The sequence below is a fragment of the Mustela nigripes genome, chromosome 6 (genome assembly GCF_022355385.1).
Source record: "Mustela nigripes isolate SB6536 chromosome 6, MUSNIG.SB6536, whole genome shotgun sequence".
Taxonomy (NCBI): Eukaryota; Metazoa; Chordata; class Mammalia; order Carnivora; family Mustelidae; genus Mustela; species Mustela nigripes.
This window is the reverse complement of record NC_081562.1, coordinates 21216774-21232468: the sequence shown is the minus strand read 5'-3', so window position 1 is coordinate 21232468 and position 15695 is coordinate 21216774. Positions and strand designations below refer to the sequence as shown.

Below are 15695 nucleotides of genomic sequence, written 5' to 3'. Positions count from 1 at the left end.
TGACTCCCCTTATCTATGCATCACTTGACCAATTTGGTTTTAATTCACTTATTTCCTGCAGGACAAAACTGTTCTTCAGCTTCCCAACTAATATCCAAGGAAATCATCCCACCGTCCTTCACTATTACACTCGCCACCCATCTGCAATAATCAGGGGCTAATCACTGCTGACCAGTGTAGAAGCTACCTGGAAAGGAGAATGTCTGGATTTTTAAGGGAACATACTACATGCCAGGCCTAATCATGAAGCAAAAGGTGAAGTATTTAAATCTAAACTTTCATTAAATTTTTTAGATCAAACAGGGAAGTATATAATCCTGCAAATAAAAAATTAGGTTTGGTTCCCAAACCTTCAGTAGACCTAATGCCTGTATCTAATTACACATGTACTTAAGTGACCTTTACCAAAAACAAAAGCTTGCAAAAATGAATTATCTTGTACTGCTGGTTTAAGGAAAAAGTAATCTGTATTATCTAAGTACAATTTGTTGTTGTTGTTGTTAACCCAGCATTTATGTACCAGGTCTACCACCTAAAATAGAATATATGAGTTTGAGCAAGTCAGCCTCTCAGAACTTCAGTTTCCCTCATGTGCAAAAAGGAGAATAATGATATCAGATTTACCTCCCTCACAAAGTTATAGAAATCAGATAAAATAATGGAAAATCCCTGAAAACTCTTAAAGCATTATTCAAATATAAGATCATCATTACTTTATAGCCTTATTACTTTTAAGTTCATAACTACATATTTACTATATAGATTTAAAAGATCTTTTAATATCTAATGAATAGTCATTTTCTGTTGAATACAGAAACTAAACATTAAAAATTATTATTTTTTAGTTTAAGTCTACCAGAAAAAACTGTAAATAATAAGTTCACTCAAAAGTAAACATTAACTGAAAACTCAAGAAAGAACAATGGTAGATTTATTTTAATCTTAACTTTAAGATAAAGTCATCCATCATTCACTATTGTGTACCTTGTAGGAGTGTTGCAATCTGGAGAGATTTCTGAGACGGATGTTCTTTCAGAATGTCTAAGACAGTTCGACCTAAGCTATCCCTTATGTTGGCATCAATTCCTGAAAGAAAAGGAAAAACCCACTAAATGCACACCACTAAAGTGTCATCAGAAGATAGTGGCAATATGTAACACTCTAATATCAAACATAAACAGACCAAGCACCAAAATGATTTTTTTAAAAAATTAAATCTTAAACACAAACACATACATACACGCACGCACGCACACACACACAATTTTATTAAGAAAGAAGGTGGGGGCATACTGCTACCAAAGATTAGGAACATTCTTGATAATGGATTAAGGTTTCAAGGGCACTTACCCAATCATTAAGATTGCTTTTTATAATTAAGGCTACTTTGGATTATAGCTAGTTAAATGATGTGCTATCAAGCTGAAAAATTTTATTGATTTAGAATGTCAATTCCTAATGTATAATAATGGTTCTGTGATATATATATTTTATAATATGGTAAAATTTTTTAAATAATAATGTATCACTCTTAAAACACTGGAGTACTCACAAAATTTGAAAAAGGATGATTATTTCGTGTGGAGGCCAAGAAAACAAGGCTGTACCCACCTCGAGTCTAGCCCTGACATAAGTACAACCATCTTGACAAAGCAAAAGCTGGCACCTTGCACCCCCTCTCCACCGACTCCCCTCCCCTCGGTAGTATGTGTGAACAAATAGTTAACTTGCAAAGATCACAATCCTGCAAGACAGGAGTCTCCCTCGGTTTACAAATGTCCCAGTGCTAAATCTCACTAACAAGGACACTTGATAGGAGGAATGTGACATTCCACCAGGAAACTCCCAACTGTCTTCATGTTAGTGCCTCATTAGAGGAAAAAATGACCTTGGCTTGATAATAACCAGGCCTCCAATATCTTGACAGTCTTCTTTACCCTGATAGCCCTTCTGAACACCCGCTTTGTTCTCACCCACCCCTGAGTCCACCCCTACTCTGCCTTTAAAAGCTCTGACTGTAATCTGTTCGGGGTCCAAGTCCCTACTCTGCTATGTCGGGTATACTTGGGCCCAAGCTTAAGCTTGCTGAATTAACCCTCATGTGATTACATCAGGTGGCTCCTTGGTGGTCTCTCAGACGTGAAAACTCAGGCATAACATTTTGTACTGTCCAAATACTATTTGTCCAGCTACAAAGTCAAATATCTCTTATTCACTTATGCAAGATTATGTTTAATGTAAACCATACTCAATCATCTACCTGGTGATCATCCTTCTTGACGTTTGTAAACTAAAACATCATTGGAATTATTTTAATTCTAAAAATATTTATTGTACTAAAGAACTTATTTCAATGTAGCAAATAGCTTTCACTACCCCAAAAAAGTTTATAAACTTTCCAAACATCTACCTGCAAACAAAGCCATTTTCAGATTCTGGCCCCAAATGTTAGTTCACTGTAACAAGATAATTAAGTATTTGCTTAAATTTGTACAGAAATGTGTTATCAGCATATATGTGATTTGTTGCCTATAAGGCTAATTATATCACTGTTACATGTCAAAATTACATGTAAATGAAATTTTAACTTTGTATAACTATAATCAAAATGCCATAGTCTGCCAATAGTTTTCTTTTTTTTACTGTGGAAAATAAATATAATAACTATAGTCCATAACATAAAAGATTCACATCAATTGTTTCCAAGTATGAATTTATACCTATGATTTTTGATCCTAAAAAAAAATCCAATCTCAGTTTCAATTTTATTTTATTTCATTCAGAATATACATATGAAAGCAAGCCTACTATGTTGTTCCTTCAAACCATTCCCTCTTAAAGATTCCCTTTAAATCACTGCTGCTTAGAAACAAGAGCCTCTCAGTTGATGAAATAACAAGGTGAATTTACCTTAAGGATACAGAACTCTAATTTCTGTTTACTATAGTTCCCAATATAATAAACCAGGGCAATGTTATGTTCTTTCATAAACCAAACAATTTTCATAACTTCATAAGGATCAGTTCCTCCCTCTTGTACAAGGCAGAGAATTCCTTTTCCTCCTTATAGATTCTCTAATATATTTCAATGTGATTTAAATATATATAATTATAATTTGTAAGAGCTTTTTACTGACACATCTATGGAGTAAAGAAAGGGGCATATTTATATCAATTTTATCTAAACACTGAGGTTCATTCTACATGGTATGAATACACATTTGCAATGAGAAGCAAAGGTAAAAAGTAAGGGTGATTATGAAAAAAAATGTGCCATTTCCCTTTGTCTACTCCTGAAATAGAAATTCTATTTGGCAGAATAATCTCCATGGAGAATCATGATAGTTACCTGTTTCTAACAGAACTCTCACAACATCCACCTTTCCAAATAAAGCTGCTTCATGAAGTGCACTCCCCTTTTCTGTCTGGAAAAAAAAGAAAAAAGAGAAAAGCACAGTTGCTTTAGGAGTGCTTATAAGTTAAAAAAAAAAATTATGACCTTATTTATCCATACATACTCTCTGTAATCTCAGCACCCCCTGACAGAATGGTACTACAGAATAAAGAAGAGATTCTAAAAACAAAATCCAAATGCTTAGATTTGTAAAACACCTCTGCTTCTGAATAGCCATTTGACCTTGTTACATTGGTAAGCGACTCACCTTCTCTTAGCCGTGGTTATTCTCAAGTGTAAAAATAGGCAGTAATGACTATCTCATGAGGTTTTTGTGAGTATCCATTGACTCCACCCAATCCATACATTGCATTCATTTATTAGACACCAATTATATCCCAACAATAGTTGACGGGTGTTCTGAGGTATAGAAATATGATGTCGACCCTTGTATATTCACATTCTATTTGAGGAAACAGATGTACAAAGTAATATTTATAATAAAGGAAATCTAAACAATTTAATATGGTTTACAAAACCCAGATGATCTTCTCCCTCCTCTCCTCTCCACACTTTCTCCTGTCCTCCCTGATTCTCCTCAGGATCTTATACCTTGTGCTTCAGGCATACTGAAATTTTTCACATTAGTCTCAGTCCCTAGAGATCTCAGAAGTCCCTCTGCCTGGTGGGATCCAACCCTCTGCCTAATGGGATCCAACCCTAGTCCTCTATCTCACTATCACCCATTCACTAGTTCTCAATCTTCAGCATGAATAGGAATTCCTTAGAGAGCTTGTCAAAAGCCAGATTTCTGGACCCTATTCCCAGCTTCTGATTCAGCAGACTGGGATAGGCCCAAGACTTTCCATTGCTAACAAATTCCCAGGTGATACTGAGGTTCTAGGAGTACACTTTGACAACCATTGACCTATATGTCAAATCTCAGCTTGAATATAATTTCATATAAGAAGATATTGCTAATACCTAGGTCTAGTGCTATTCCTGTATATTCCACATCAATCTATTTTTTCCTAATCATAACACTTATACTACATTATGTCATCTGATGGTCTTTTTCTCTTAACAAACTGTAAGTTTAGTGTAAATGTGGACCACATATTTTTTTTTTAATCATTGTATCCCTAATGTCTACTAAAGTACCTTGAAAAAGTACATATTTAAGAATTGTTAGGGCACCTGGGTGGCTCAGTGGGTTAAAGCTTCTGCCTTAGGCTCAAGTCATGGTCCTGGGATCGAGCCCCGCATTGGGCTCTCTGCTTGGCAGGGAGCCTGCTTCCCCCTCTCTCTCTCTGCCTGCCTCTCTGCCTACTTGTGATCTCTGTCAAGTAAATAAATAAAATCTAAAAAAAAAAAAAAAAAAGGAATTTTTTTGAGGGCAAAAGGTAAACGGGGAGGAAAACAGCATGGAAAAGAAGAATCGTGAGAAATGCAGGGAGGGATTGGTTCCTGCCTTGAAACGATCAAGGAAAATTTCAAAGAAGAAGCTTTCTGAGCTATACAAACACTAGGTTTTTCTCTCACTTTTTTTCTTTTTCTCTCAAGAATTTAATAAATTTCTAGGTCCTCAGTATGTGTGCATGTGTGTGTTAAATACTGTTATTACAGCAATTCTGTCCCCTTGTACTAAAACTGGCCTCTACTGTGGGATTCTAATCTCAATACAAGGTAAAAATAACATAAAATAACATTTAGTGTAAAAACTTTGTTAATCAATAAAATCTTACTGTATAATTAACCCAATCTAAAATGGTTTATGAATGCATTATTAAGGAGACTGAGGATCAATGTGATCTAAATTTATCTTCAAAGGAAGCATGACTGAAATGTATTTGTCTTATAATTTAACTGTCATAGTATGTAGAGACACAAATGAAAATGCAAATAAGGGACACCTGGTGGCAGAATCAGTTGAGCACTGGACTCCTGGTTTCAGCTCAGGTGGGGATCTCAGGGTTATGAGATTGAGCCCTGTATTGGACTCCATGCTCCTTGGAGAGTCTGCTTGAGATTCTCTCTCCCTCTGCAACTTCCCCCTCACTAAAATGGATGGATAAATCTTAAAAAAAATTTTAAGTAAAAATAATTTATAAATATATAGCCCTGTGCAGAAGGGAAAATAAACTATGGAAATTTATTTAACTCCTTAAAAATATAGTCTCAATATGGGGCACAAATGCTTTATTATTTTAATTTTCTAAAAAATATCCCTTCAAATAATCTAATTCTTTTTACTGTCAGTGTGTTTTTCAATCAACTTTCTGATTATTAATTTGATTTCCATTCTTAAAAAGTTGTGGACTATATGTTAGAAAAACTCTTCCTGGGATAGCATACCTTAAATATTATGAAAAACTAAATAATGTTTTAAATACAGGCATTAAAAGGAAAAATAATAGAATTCCTAAGAGCCTAGGGGAGGAAAAGAGGGACAGAAACTATGAACCCAGGGTTGTAGTGGAATAAGAAACCATTACAGGGAATCTGCTAATCCCAGCAGACTAATGCTTGGGCTTTAACCAGCTACTCAAGGAGAAAGTGGGAAGAGGGAAGGAGACAAAGAAGCACAAGAAAGCTGAGAAGACAGATCAAGGACCCCTGCAAAAATCTAAAACTTCTAGGGGCACCTGGCTGGCCAGCAGGTACAGCATGCAACTCTTGGATCTTAGAGTCATGAGTTGGAGCCCCATGGTTGACACTGAAATTACTTCAAAAAAAAAAAAAAAAATCTAGGGCGCCTGGGTGGTTCAGTGGGTAAAGCCTCTGCCTTCAGCTCAGGTCATTATCTCAGGGTCCTGAGATCAAGCCCCACATTGGGCTCCTTGCTTAGCAGGGAGCCTGCTTCCCCCTCTCTCTCTACCTGCCTCTCTGCCTACTTGTGCTCTCTCTCTGTGTGCCAAATAAATAAACAAAATCTTTTAAAAAAAACCTAAAACTCCCAAAGAACAACATCTTCAGTAAAAAATAATAACAATAAAAAATAAAAAATAAACTAATTAAATAAAAATTAAATGTGCTGCACAGAAGGAGAAATTAAAAATGTCTACCTAGATCTTGGTTCTAGTTCTTAGTTCTACTCCACTTAGTTTTAAGTGGAGCAGAGTAGCAAAAACAACAACTCCCCACAAAATTTCTAACCACAGTTCTGCTTTCACATGGGTTTGGAGCCATAATTACATAACCTCTCTGCTCCTACAACCCTCTGATCCCGAGCCAAAAATGTAGAAGGAAGTGATATCCTGGGTTTGTATAGTACCAGGCAAACATAAATGCTTAGTAAAAGCAGATCTAAATCTTCGTGGCGGAAAAAAAAAAAAAACCACTTTAAACTCAGGTGTCTGAGAATTCCAACAGATCAAGCTCTAAGAAACAGATGTAAAATCAGAAATCACTGAACATGAAAGAAAACAAGCCAAGAGAAAGAATTCATAGAAACAAAAAGAATAAAACCTATTAAAACTTCACGCGTCATATGATGACCAGCTACAGAATATAATATATATAAGTATATAAATGTATATATATGTATATATATATATGATCAATAAGATGGAAGAACAAAAAGAGGATATCAAATATAACTAAAGAAGAGGAGAATCAAAATTGGCCAGATTTGAAAATGAACTAGACAACAATTCTAGAAATGGAAAACATAATGTCTTAAATGGAAAGGTTTAATAACAGATAAGATAGAGCTGGAAAAACAAGTATTGAACTGGATGGTGGATTTTTTTTTTAAGTACATACTGCACTTTAAAGAAACAGATTGAAAATGTGAAAGACAGGACAGAATTAAGACTCAAGATATGTCTAATCAGAGTTCTAGAAGGAGAGGCTTGGGATAAGTAATTCAATGGCTAAAACCTGTCTAGGACAAATGAGATACTAATACTCAATTCTAGAAATACCAAGCAAGATAAGTGAGAAGAATACATTATGAACATATTACAGTGAATCTACAGAACACCTAAGATAAAGAGAATATCCTACAAATATCCCAAGGGAAAAAACTAGTTGTCTAAAAATAATTAATAATTAGCTGAACAGCTGACTTCTTAACAAAAACAATAAAGCCAGAAAAAAGTGCCTTCATGTGTCAAAAGAAAACAACACCATTCTATAACAGCATTCTATATCCAGCCAAACTATCTTCTAGGAATGAGACCAAAATAAAAACATTTTCAGACAGACTAAATAATAAGTGGTTACTACAAATCCTTACTGAAACAACTTCCATAAGATTTAATTCAGGAAGAAAGACCTGAGGTCCAGAACTAATGTTAAATGAAAAGAATGATTAAGAGAAGGCTGAGTCTAAACACACTATTTAAAAGTATAACAATAATGTTTACTTTTTTGTACTAATTTGGTTTCCTAGATACTCTGATTCAAAAGAGTGGGCACTTTAGACACTGAAATGGACTATTCTAGGAAATGAAATTATATAATCTTCACCATAAATAAACAATTCTTCTAGAGAAAACAGATGTAGAAGACCTAGGTCCCAGTAGCAGTTTGGCTTCAGTCGCTATACAACTATTGGGAAATCACTTCATATCTCTGAAAATTCATATCTCTTTGTAAATAAAATATTAAAAACTTAGTAGGTTTATTGGGAGGGTTAAACATGATAAACAACAAATAAGACTAAAAAAATATTTTATTAAGCTATAAATAATGAAAAATACTGTATTATTGCTGCTAAAAAATTAGAAAACTTATTTTTTAAACCTTAATGATATTAATATTGTTAAATTACATGTATGTAATGTTTTATGTATGTAAAACAAATACATGTGTTTTAAATTACATATATATGTATAATGTATGTGTATACATAGATAATCTCCTTTAAATTAATCCAAGAAAAAAGGTTATGTTAAATAGTACTAGTATTTTTAGATAAGGAGAAACTGAACCCTTAAATAAAACTAGAAAAGGTTACCAGATGATAAACATTAAGCCTGGTTGATATAATTAGCTTATTAGTAAGAGAACATGAGGCTGGAATGAATTGTTCTTAAAAATTGAAGGTAAAGAGTATCAGGAACCATTTCTTGCTATCATAGTACAGTATCATAAATAGTACAGAATCTAAATATGTCAAATCTGTGGACTTTTACTTATCAAAATATGGGTTAATTCCATAATATTCTCCAGTTTACTACACCCTACCTTGAGTCTGTTTCTGATACCCTCACTGACATTAGTACTGTTCTTTTTTTTTTTTTTAAGATCTTTTTAAATTTATTTATTTGACAGACAGAGATCACAAGTAGCAGAGAGGCAGGCAGAGAGAGGAGGAAGCAGGCTCCCCACTGAGTAGAGAGCCTGATGCAGGACTCAATCCCAGGACCCTGGGATCATGACCTGAGCGGAAGGCAAAGGCTTTAACCCACTGAGCCACCCAGGCACCCCAAATTAGTACCCTTCTGTTCATCTCAGCTCTCTACCCCAAATCCACAATCCATAACTGACCAAATCTTGAAAAGTTGTAATCTCGTGAAATAGAATTTAGTCCAAAATATTCAACAAGTAAGTCGAATGTATACAAAGAAATAACTCAAAAATAGGTGAACCCAAATCCTCTCAACCCCCAGGATTTTGGTCCTGCTTTTCCCATGGATCAAACATCTCCATTTTTTAATCATTTCCAAGACAGATCAAACAGTTATGCAGTTGATAATACCTCAAAATTTACCCAGTAATGAGATATGAAGCACTCACATCTCAGCACCACTAATGAAAAAACACCTCTGAATACAAGTGGTAGTGAAAACAGCTGAGAGAGAAGAAATGAAATGATATATACAGTAATGTTAATAGTTAAATTGCTAATGAAAGGAAAAGAAATTCTCTTATTGATTGGAAATGTCTATTAAAGTCAAATCTCAGTAGCACCAAAAATGGGGAAACACAAACACACACACACACACACACACACACACACACACACACACAAGACAAGTGATAGGAGAGAGAAGACCCTGTTTGAAAGTCCTGGGTTTTGCCTTCTTTTTTGTTTTTAGCCTGAGGTGTTTTTGTGGCTTCTGTGGAAGCTCAGTCATGCATATAAAGAAATATATGTTATACTTTATCTAGAATTTCAAGGTGTTTTAAAATGGTTTCTTGGACTATATATTCCACCAGATTGTCAAAACAACAGATAGAAAGAGAATGTAGCAATGTCAGAGCTTGCCGGCACTTGTTCACCCTTCTGAATTTAACACCTTTAACACAGTCTTCCTGAACTTGAAAAAAAGAGTGACCAGATAAAGGAAGACCAATTCTTTACTAAAGGACAGAACATAACAAAGATGACAAGATATAAAGTAAGACTGTGGTGATGATCAGTAGAGAAAATAGAGCACAGGTGCCAGTGGAGATGAAAAACTTTGAGAATCAAGACCCATAACTATTATAAGAAATAAGAGCCAGTGAATAAAGATAACCTCCATGGAGATAAAGAAAGCCAACTAGAATAGCATTTAACTCAGCAATAACAACTCTGGGCATCCTGGCTAGTACCAAGTAGCCATATAGGCATCTCTTAGGATAAAAGATAACACTATCCTAACCTTTATAAACAAATACATGATTTCTGAACAAGCTGAGAGGCAACTGTTCTATTGTATCCTGCATCAGCTAGCCTATAGCTGGAGTATTGTGTTCAACTGTAGGTAATAAGCTTTTACAGAACATTGGCAGATTGGAATGTGCCTAGAAAAGAGGGTCCTAAATGACAAAACACTTGCAAAAACATCATATGAAGAACAGCTAGAGGTTATAATAAAGTTTAGATTGGAGGGAAATGGCATAAGAGAAATATGTCTTCAAATAATTCAGAAACAGCATTCCTCCTCTTCAGAAGAAGACCTCTCCTTCTATTTAACTAGGGACTCCAGCCTCTGTCTTTACCGATCCTTTCTTCCTTTACTTGTGTCTCAGAGGAAGCAACCATTCTCCTTAAAATTAATTCTCTACTTGTGCTCTTATCACTTCCTCCTGCTTCTTGAATTTCATGAAGTATCTTCACCACTTCTCTTGCATCTTCCATTTCATTGTCTTCACTGGATCCTTGCACCCTCTTCCACAATACAAACTCTTCCACAATCCAGCAATAAAACAGCCAACCAAAGAATTTTCTTGTGAACCTGCTCTGACTTCAAGGTCCTATTCCATATCTTACTTTTCTTTTCTCCATACGTTAAAGAGTTATAGAGTCATCTTTCCTTCTCTAGGAAAAATTTTTATCTATTTTGTTACTGTATATTCTCTGGCACATAGCAGGCAATGCCTGTCACAAAGCAGGCACTCCATAAATACGTGATGAATGAACAAACTGATAACATGTAACTGTACTATCTTGGCAACCCTCTTACCACTGCTTTCTTACAGACCTCTTTTTCCAAAAATTCTGAGTATTCTTGATTCAGCTTCTTTTCTCTATATATATTCTCTTTCTTTCAAAACCATCTGTTTCCATGGCCTTATCTCTCACTTCTCTGAGACTAGCACAATTTAAGTGGCACATCCTAAGGGAGACCTCCCCATCCTCATTCAAAAATCACAGCATCCAGTGTATTTCCTTTATGGCACTGTCACAATTTGTAATTTTTGTTTATGGTTTTATTTTCTGTTTTCTCTGCTAGTCACTCAACTCCATGAGGACAGGGAACAATTTTTTTTTTTTCATGTAGCATAGTGCCTGGTAGCCTGGTCTGAAATGGCTGGTGGCAATATGGTGCCACTGGTGGCAATATGGTGCCACTCAGGAAAGCTGAGTTTTCAGTTCAAGGGAAGGAAAAGAAGTTGCTGAGGTGGTGAGATAGGTCAGGGAAGGCATCCCTACTAAGGTAACATTTGAGCTGACACCTGAAGAAAGCTCAGGAGGAAGTCATGTGGGTTAGTAAAGCAAAGGTCTCGAGGCAAGAGCTTACCTCTTATGTTCCAGCAAGAGCAATGAGGCCACTATGGCAAAAGCTAAGTAAAAAATGGCAGAGTAGTCAAAGGTGGCTTCAAAGCTACTTTGATGAAAACAGATTTAAAGGAGTCTTTGGAAGTATTTAAGGCTAAATGAGGTCATAAGGGTTGGAACCTATGTCATGAGATTGGTGTCCTTGTAAGAGTTGGACACACTAGGGTGCCTGGGTGGCTCAGTGGGTTAAGCCTCTGACCTTAAGGTCATCATCCCAGGTCCTGGAATTGAACCCCATATCAGGCTCTCTGCTCAGAGGAGGCCTGCTTTCCCCTCCCCCTCTGCCTGCCTCTCTGACTACTTGTTATCTCTCTGTGTCAGATAAATAAATAAAATCTTAAAAAAAAAAAAAAGAGTTGGACACACTAGAGAGTTCTCTCTCTCATTCTGTTTGTGCACAAAAGACCATTTGAGTACACAATAAGAAGACAGTCATCTACAAACCAGGGAGAGAGCTCTCACCAGGAACAGCATCTGGCAGAATCTTGATCTTAGACTTTCCAACCTCCAGAACTGTGAGAAAATAAATGTCTGTTGTTTAAGCTGCCCAGTCTATGGGATTTTGCTATAGTCACCTGAGCAGGCTAATACAGAAGCAAAGGAAAAAAAAAAAAGTGGAAATAAGGTTGGAGGCAGGAGATGTACAGGACTTAAGCTACAGTGGTAATAGTGGAGGGGATAAAAAATAGTGAAATTCTAGACAAATTTTGAGCATAAAGCCAATAGGATTTGCTAAGGGGCTATACGTAAATATGAAAGAAATCCTGAAGTTTGGCAACTAAACAACCAGCAAGATGGTAATGCCATTTGCTGAAATAAGAAAGACTGGAAGACAGGCAAATCTGGGGAAAAGGAGTTATGGAAGCTAAATGTTCAGTTTTGGAAATGTTGGATGCTCACAGGTAAGGTCCAAGATGAGTAAATAAACTTGGTCATTGTCAAAGATGTCATCTCACGTTAAAGGACTGAATAAAGTCAACTAGGAAGCAAGTATAGACAGAAAGAAAACAGATATAAGCCATGGGACACTGATGCTTCGAGATCAGGAAGATGAGAACAGTTAACCATGGAGTGCGGGTGAGACAGATTACACTATTCCACCCTCCTTTCACCTGTTCTTTGTAATATAGCTGCAGTTCCTTCCACTTACATGGGTGGAGTATTTATTTCCCCACCCCCTGATTTGGACTTGGCTTTGGAATTTGCTTTAGGCATTGTATGGTATCTGCATGATACAAAGCAGAGGTCCAAAATGTGCTTAGTTGGTTGGGCTTACTTAGGCCCTCCCCTGACTAGTCCCAGGGGAAAGAGAATAGACACATAAAGCAAAGCAGACCAGATAAACTTAAAACATGAAGTAGAGCTTCCCCATATGACCTACAAACCTGTAAATGAGAAAAAAAAATGCTATTGCTTATTACTGTATGCCACTGAGATTTCTATGATTGTTGTACAGCAGTATTGTAGCAACAGCAATAGCTAACAACTACAGCGGTTTAGAGTTCCAATGTAAATATCTACTAAAATAAAGCCTGGCTCAGGAGAGGGAACAGAAAGAAAACAGAAAGGTTTAATTCTTAAGAAACTCCTATGGATGAGAGGTTTGTGAGGTCTGACAGATTTATCTAGCTGCATGGCTGGATGGAAGGCATTTAAGGGTCTTAGACCCTACCCTCCCTGAAGTAAGACCAAAAATGAGCAGAGAAGCAATAAAGAATGATGACTCAGATATTAAAAGAAAAAAATAGTTTGAAAGAGGAAAGAGATCTACTTTGTCAAAGCCAACGATAAATCCAATTGGCTGTTGGATCCAAAAATACGGAAGCCATTAGTCACCTTCACCAACAGGAAAAACAAAGACTTTTAACAGATTAAGGGAGCTGGAGTAGTTTCAAGAGAGAATGAGGGAAAGAAATATGATATAATGAATAAAAACAACTCTTTCTAAATATGTTGTTATGAAGGGGATTAGAGAAAGGGAACAAGAGCTAGAGGGAAATGTGGGTTCAGGAGAGAGGTGTTTTTTTTAAGTTGTGAAATATTATAACATCTTTGTGTCCTTATGGGAGTGACACAGTTGAGAGGGAAAAATGCATAGTATTTTAAGGGGAGGATCAGGTGTACAGGTAAAGGATGAGTCAGTCTTAGGAATAAACCAAAGTTCATTTAAAGCACCAGGAAGGAAAGCAGATAAATATCCACCGGCAAATGTGGTGGTACAAATAACGTGATTGCTTCTGTGTCCTCAGTGAAGCAAAGCAAAATCATGAATACAGAGTGTAAGTGGGAGGGAAGTGTTAACATTTTGGGAAGAAAGGAGAAATTTTAAATAATCATCTAGGGAAGAAGGAGTGAATAGATTATTAAAGCGTAATCTATCCATTTATGCACATATTTCTTCTGTCACTAGAAGCACTTAGAGAACAAAAATGGTACCTTATTCAGCTTTACATCTTAACAGATCCTAGCTTGGGAACTTCTATTCTTCATTATTAATTTTTTATAATTTTACTTTCATTTTCTTTAATATTCAAATAAAATCCAACTGGCTAAATGGTTTGCTAGCACTTTAACTTTTTAAAATTTTAATAAGAGAAACTTACAAGACAATTAAAACACTAGCATAAAAAACAAACATCACAAACTACTTACCCAAATCAGATTTGAAATTCATAGACATAATTGCTAATTTCAAAAGAATCTTGCCAATTAAAACCCATTTTCTTTTTTCTTATTTTTTATTAATTTTTTAATTTTTTATAAACATATAATATATTTTTATCCCCACGGGTACAGGTCTGTGAATCGCCAGGTTTACACACTTAACAGCACTCACCTTAGCACATACCCACCCCAAAGTCCCCCTCTCCCGGCACCCCTCCCCCCAGGAACCCTTAGTTTGTTTTGTGAGATTAAGAGTCACTTATGGTTTGTCTCCATCCCAATCCCATCTTGTTTCATTTATTCTTTTCCTACCCCCAAACCCCCCACGTTGCACCTCCACTTCCTCATATCAGGGAGAACATATGATAGTTGTCTTTTTCCGATCGATTTATTTCACTAAGCATAATACCCTCTAGTTCCATCCACATCGTTGCAAATGGCAAGATTTCATTTCTTTTGATGGCTGCATAGTACTCCATTGTGTGTATATATATGACATCTTCTTTATCCATTCATCTGTTGATGGACATCTAGGTTCTTTCCATAGTTTGGCTATTGTGGACATTGCTGCTATAAACATTTGAGTGCAAGTGCCCTGTCGGATCACTACTTTTGTATCTTTAGGGTAAATACCCAGGAGTGCAATTGCTGGGTCATAGGGTAGCTCTATTTTCAACTTTTTGAGGAACCTCCATGCTGTTTTCGAGTAGTTGCACGAGCTTGCGTTCCATACACCAACATACACCAACAGTGTAGGAGGGTTCCCCTTTCTCCACATCCTCGCCAGCATCAGTCATTTCCTGACTTGTTAATTTTAGCCATTCTGACTGGTGTGAGGTGGTATCTCATTGTGGTTTGGATTTGTCTTTCTCTGATGCTGAGTGATGTAGAGCACTTTTTCATTTGTCTGTTGGCCATCTGGATGTCTTCTTTGCAGAAATGTCTGTTCATGTCCTCTGCCCATTTCCTGATTGCGTTATTTGTTCTTTGGGTGTTGAGCTTGCTAAGCTCTTTATAGATTTTGGATACTAGCCCTTTATCTGATATGTCATTTGTGAATATCTTCTCCCATTCTGTCAGGTGTCTTTTGGTTTTGTTGACTATTTCCTTTGCTGTGCCAAAGCTTTTGATCTTGATGAAGTCCCAATAGTTCATTTTTGCCCTTGCTTCCATTGTCTTTGGCGATGTTTCTAGGAAGAAGTTGCTGTGGCTGAGGTCTAAGAGGTTGCTGCCTGTGTTCTTCTCAAGGATTGAGAGGTCTTTCATCCATTTTGACTCTATTTTCATGTATGGTGTAAGGAAATGGTCAATTTCGCTTTTCTGCATGTGGCTGTCCAATTTTCCCAATACCATTTGTTGAACAGACTGTCTTTTTTCCATCGCACATTCTTTCCTGCTTTGTCAAAGATTAGTTGACCATAGAGTTGAAGGTCTATTTCTGGGATCTCTATTCTGTTCCATTGATCTATGTGTCTGTTTTTGTGCCAGTATTATGCTGTCTTGATGATGAAAGCTCTGTAATAGAGCTTGAAGTCCAGAATTGTGATGCCACCCACTTTGGCTTTCTTTTTCAATATTCCTTTGGCTATTCGAGGTCTTTTCTGGTTCCATATAAATTTTAGGATTATTTGTTCCATTTCTT

The 15695-nt window shown here is 36.3% G+C and overlaps 1 protein-coding gene across 12 annotated transcripts in view; it reads right to left on the bottom strand.

Moving 5' to 3' along the window:
- The window catches only part of ANKS1B (ankyrin repeat and sterile alpha motif domain containing 1B), a 1094885-nt gene that overhangs the window by 944125 nt on the left and 135065 nt on the right, over nucleotides 1–15695 (bottom strand). For all 12 annotated transcript variants that reach the window (XM_059402276.1, XM_059402278.1, XM_059402277.1 and 9 more), the window contains exons 5-6: nucleotides 3349–3424; nucleotides 985–1086 (exon numbers count right to left, since the gene is read on the bottom strand). In XM_059402276.1, coding sequence (XP_059258259.1) covers nucleotides 985–1086; nucleotides 3349–3424 — 178 coding nt within the window. The remainder of the gene's footprint in view (nucleotides 1–984; nucleotides 1087–3348; nucleotides 3425–15695) is intronic.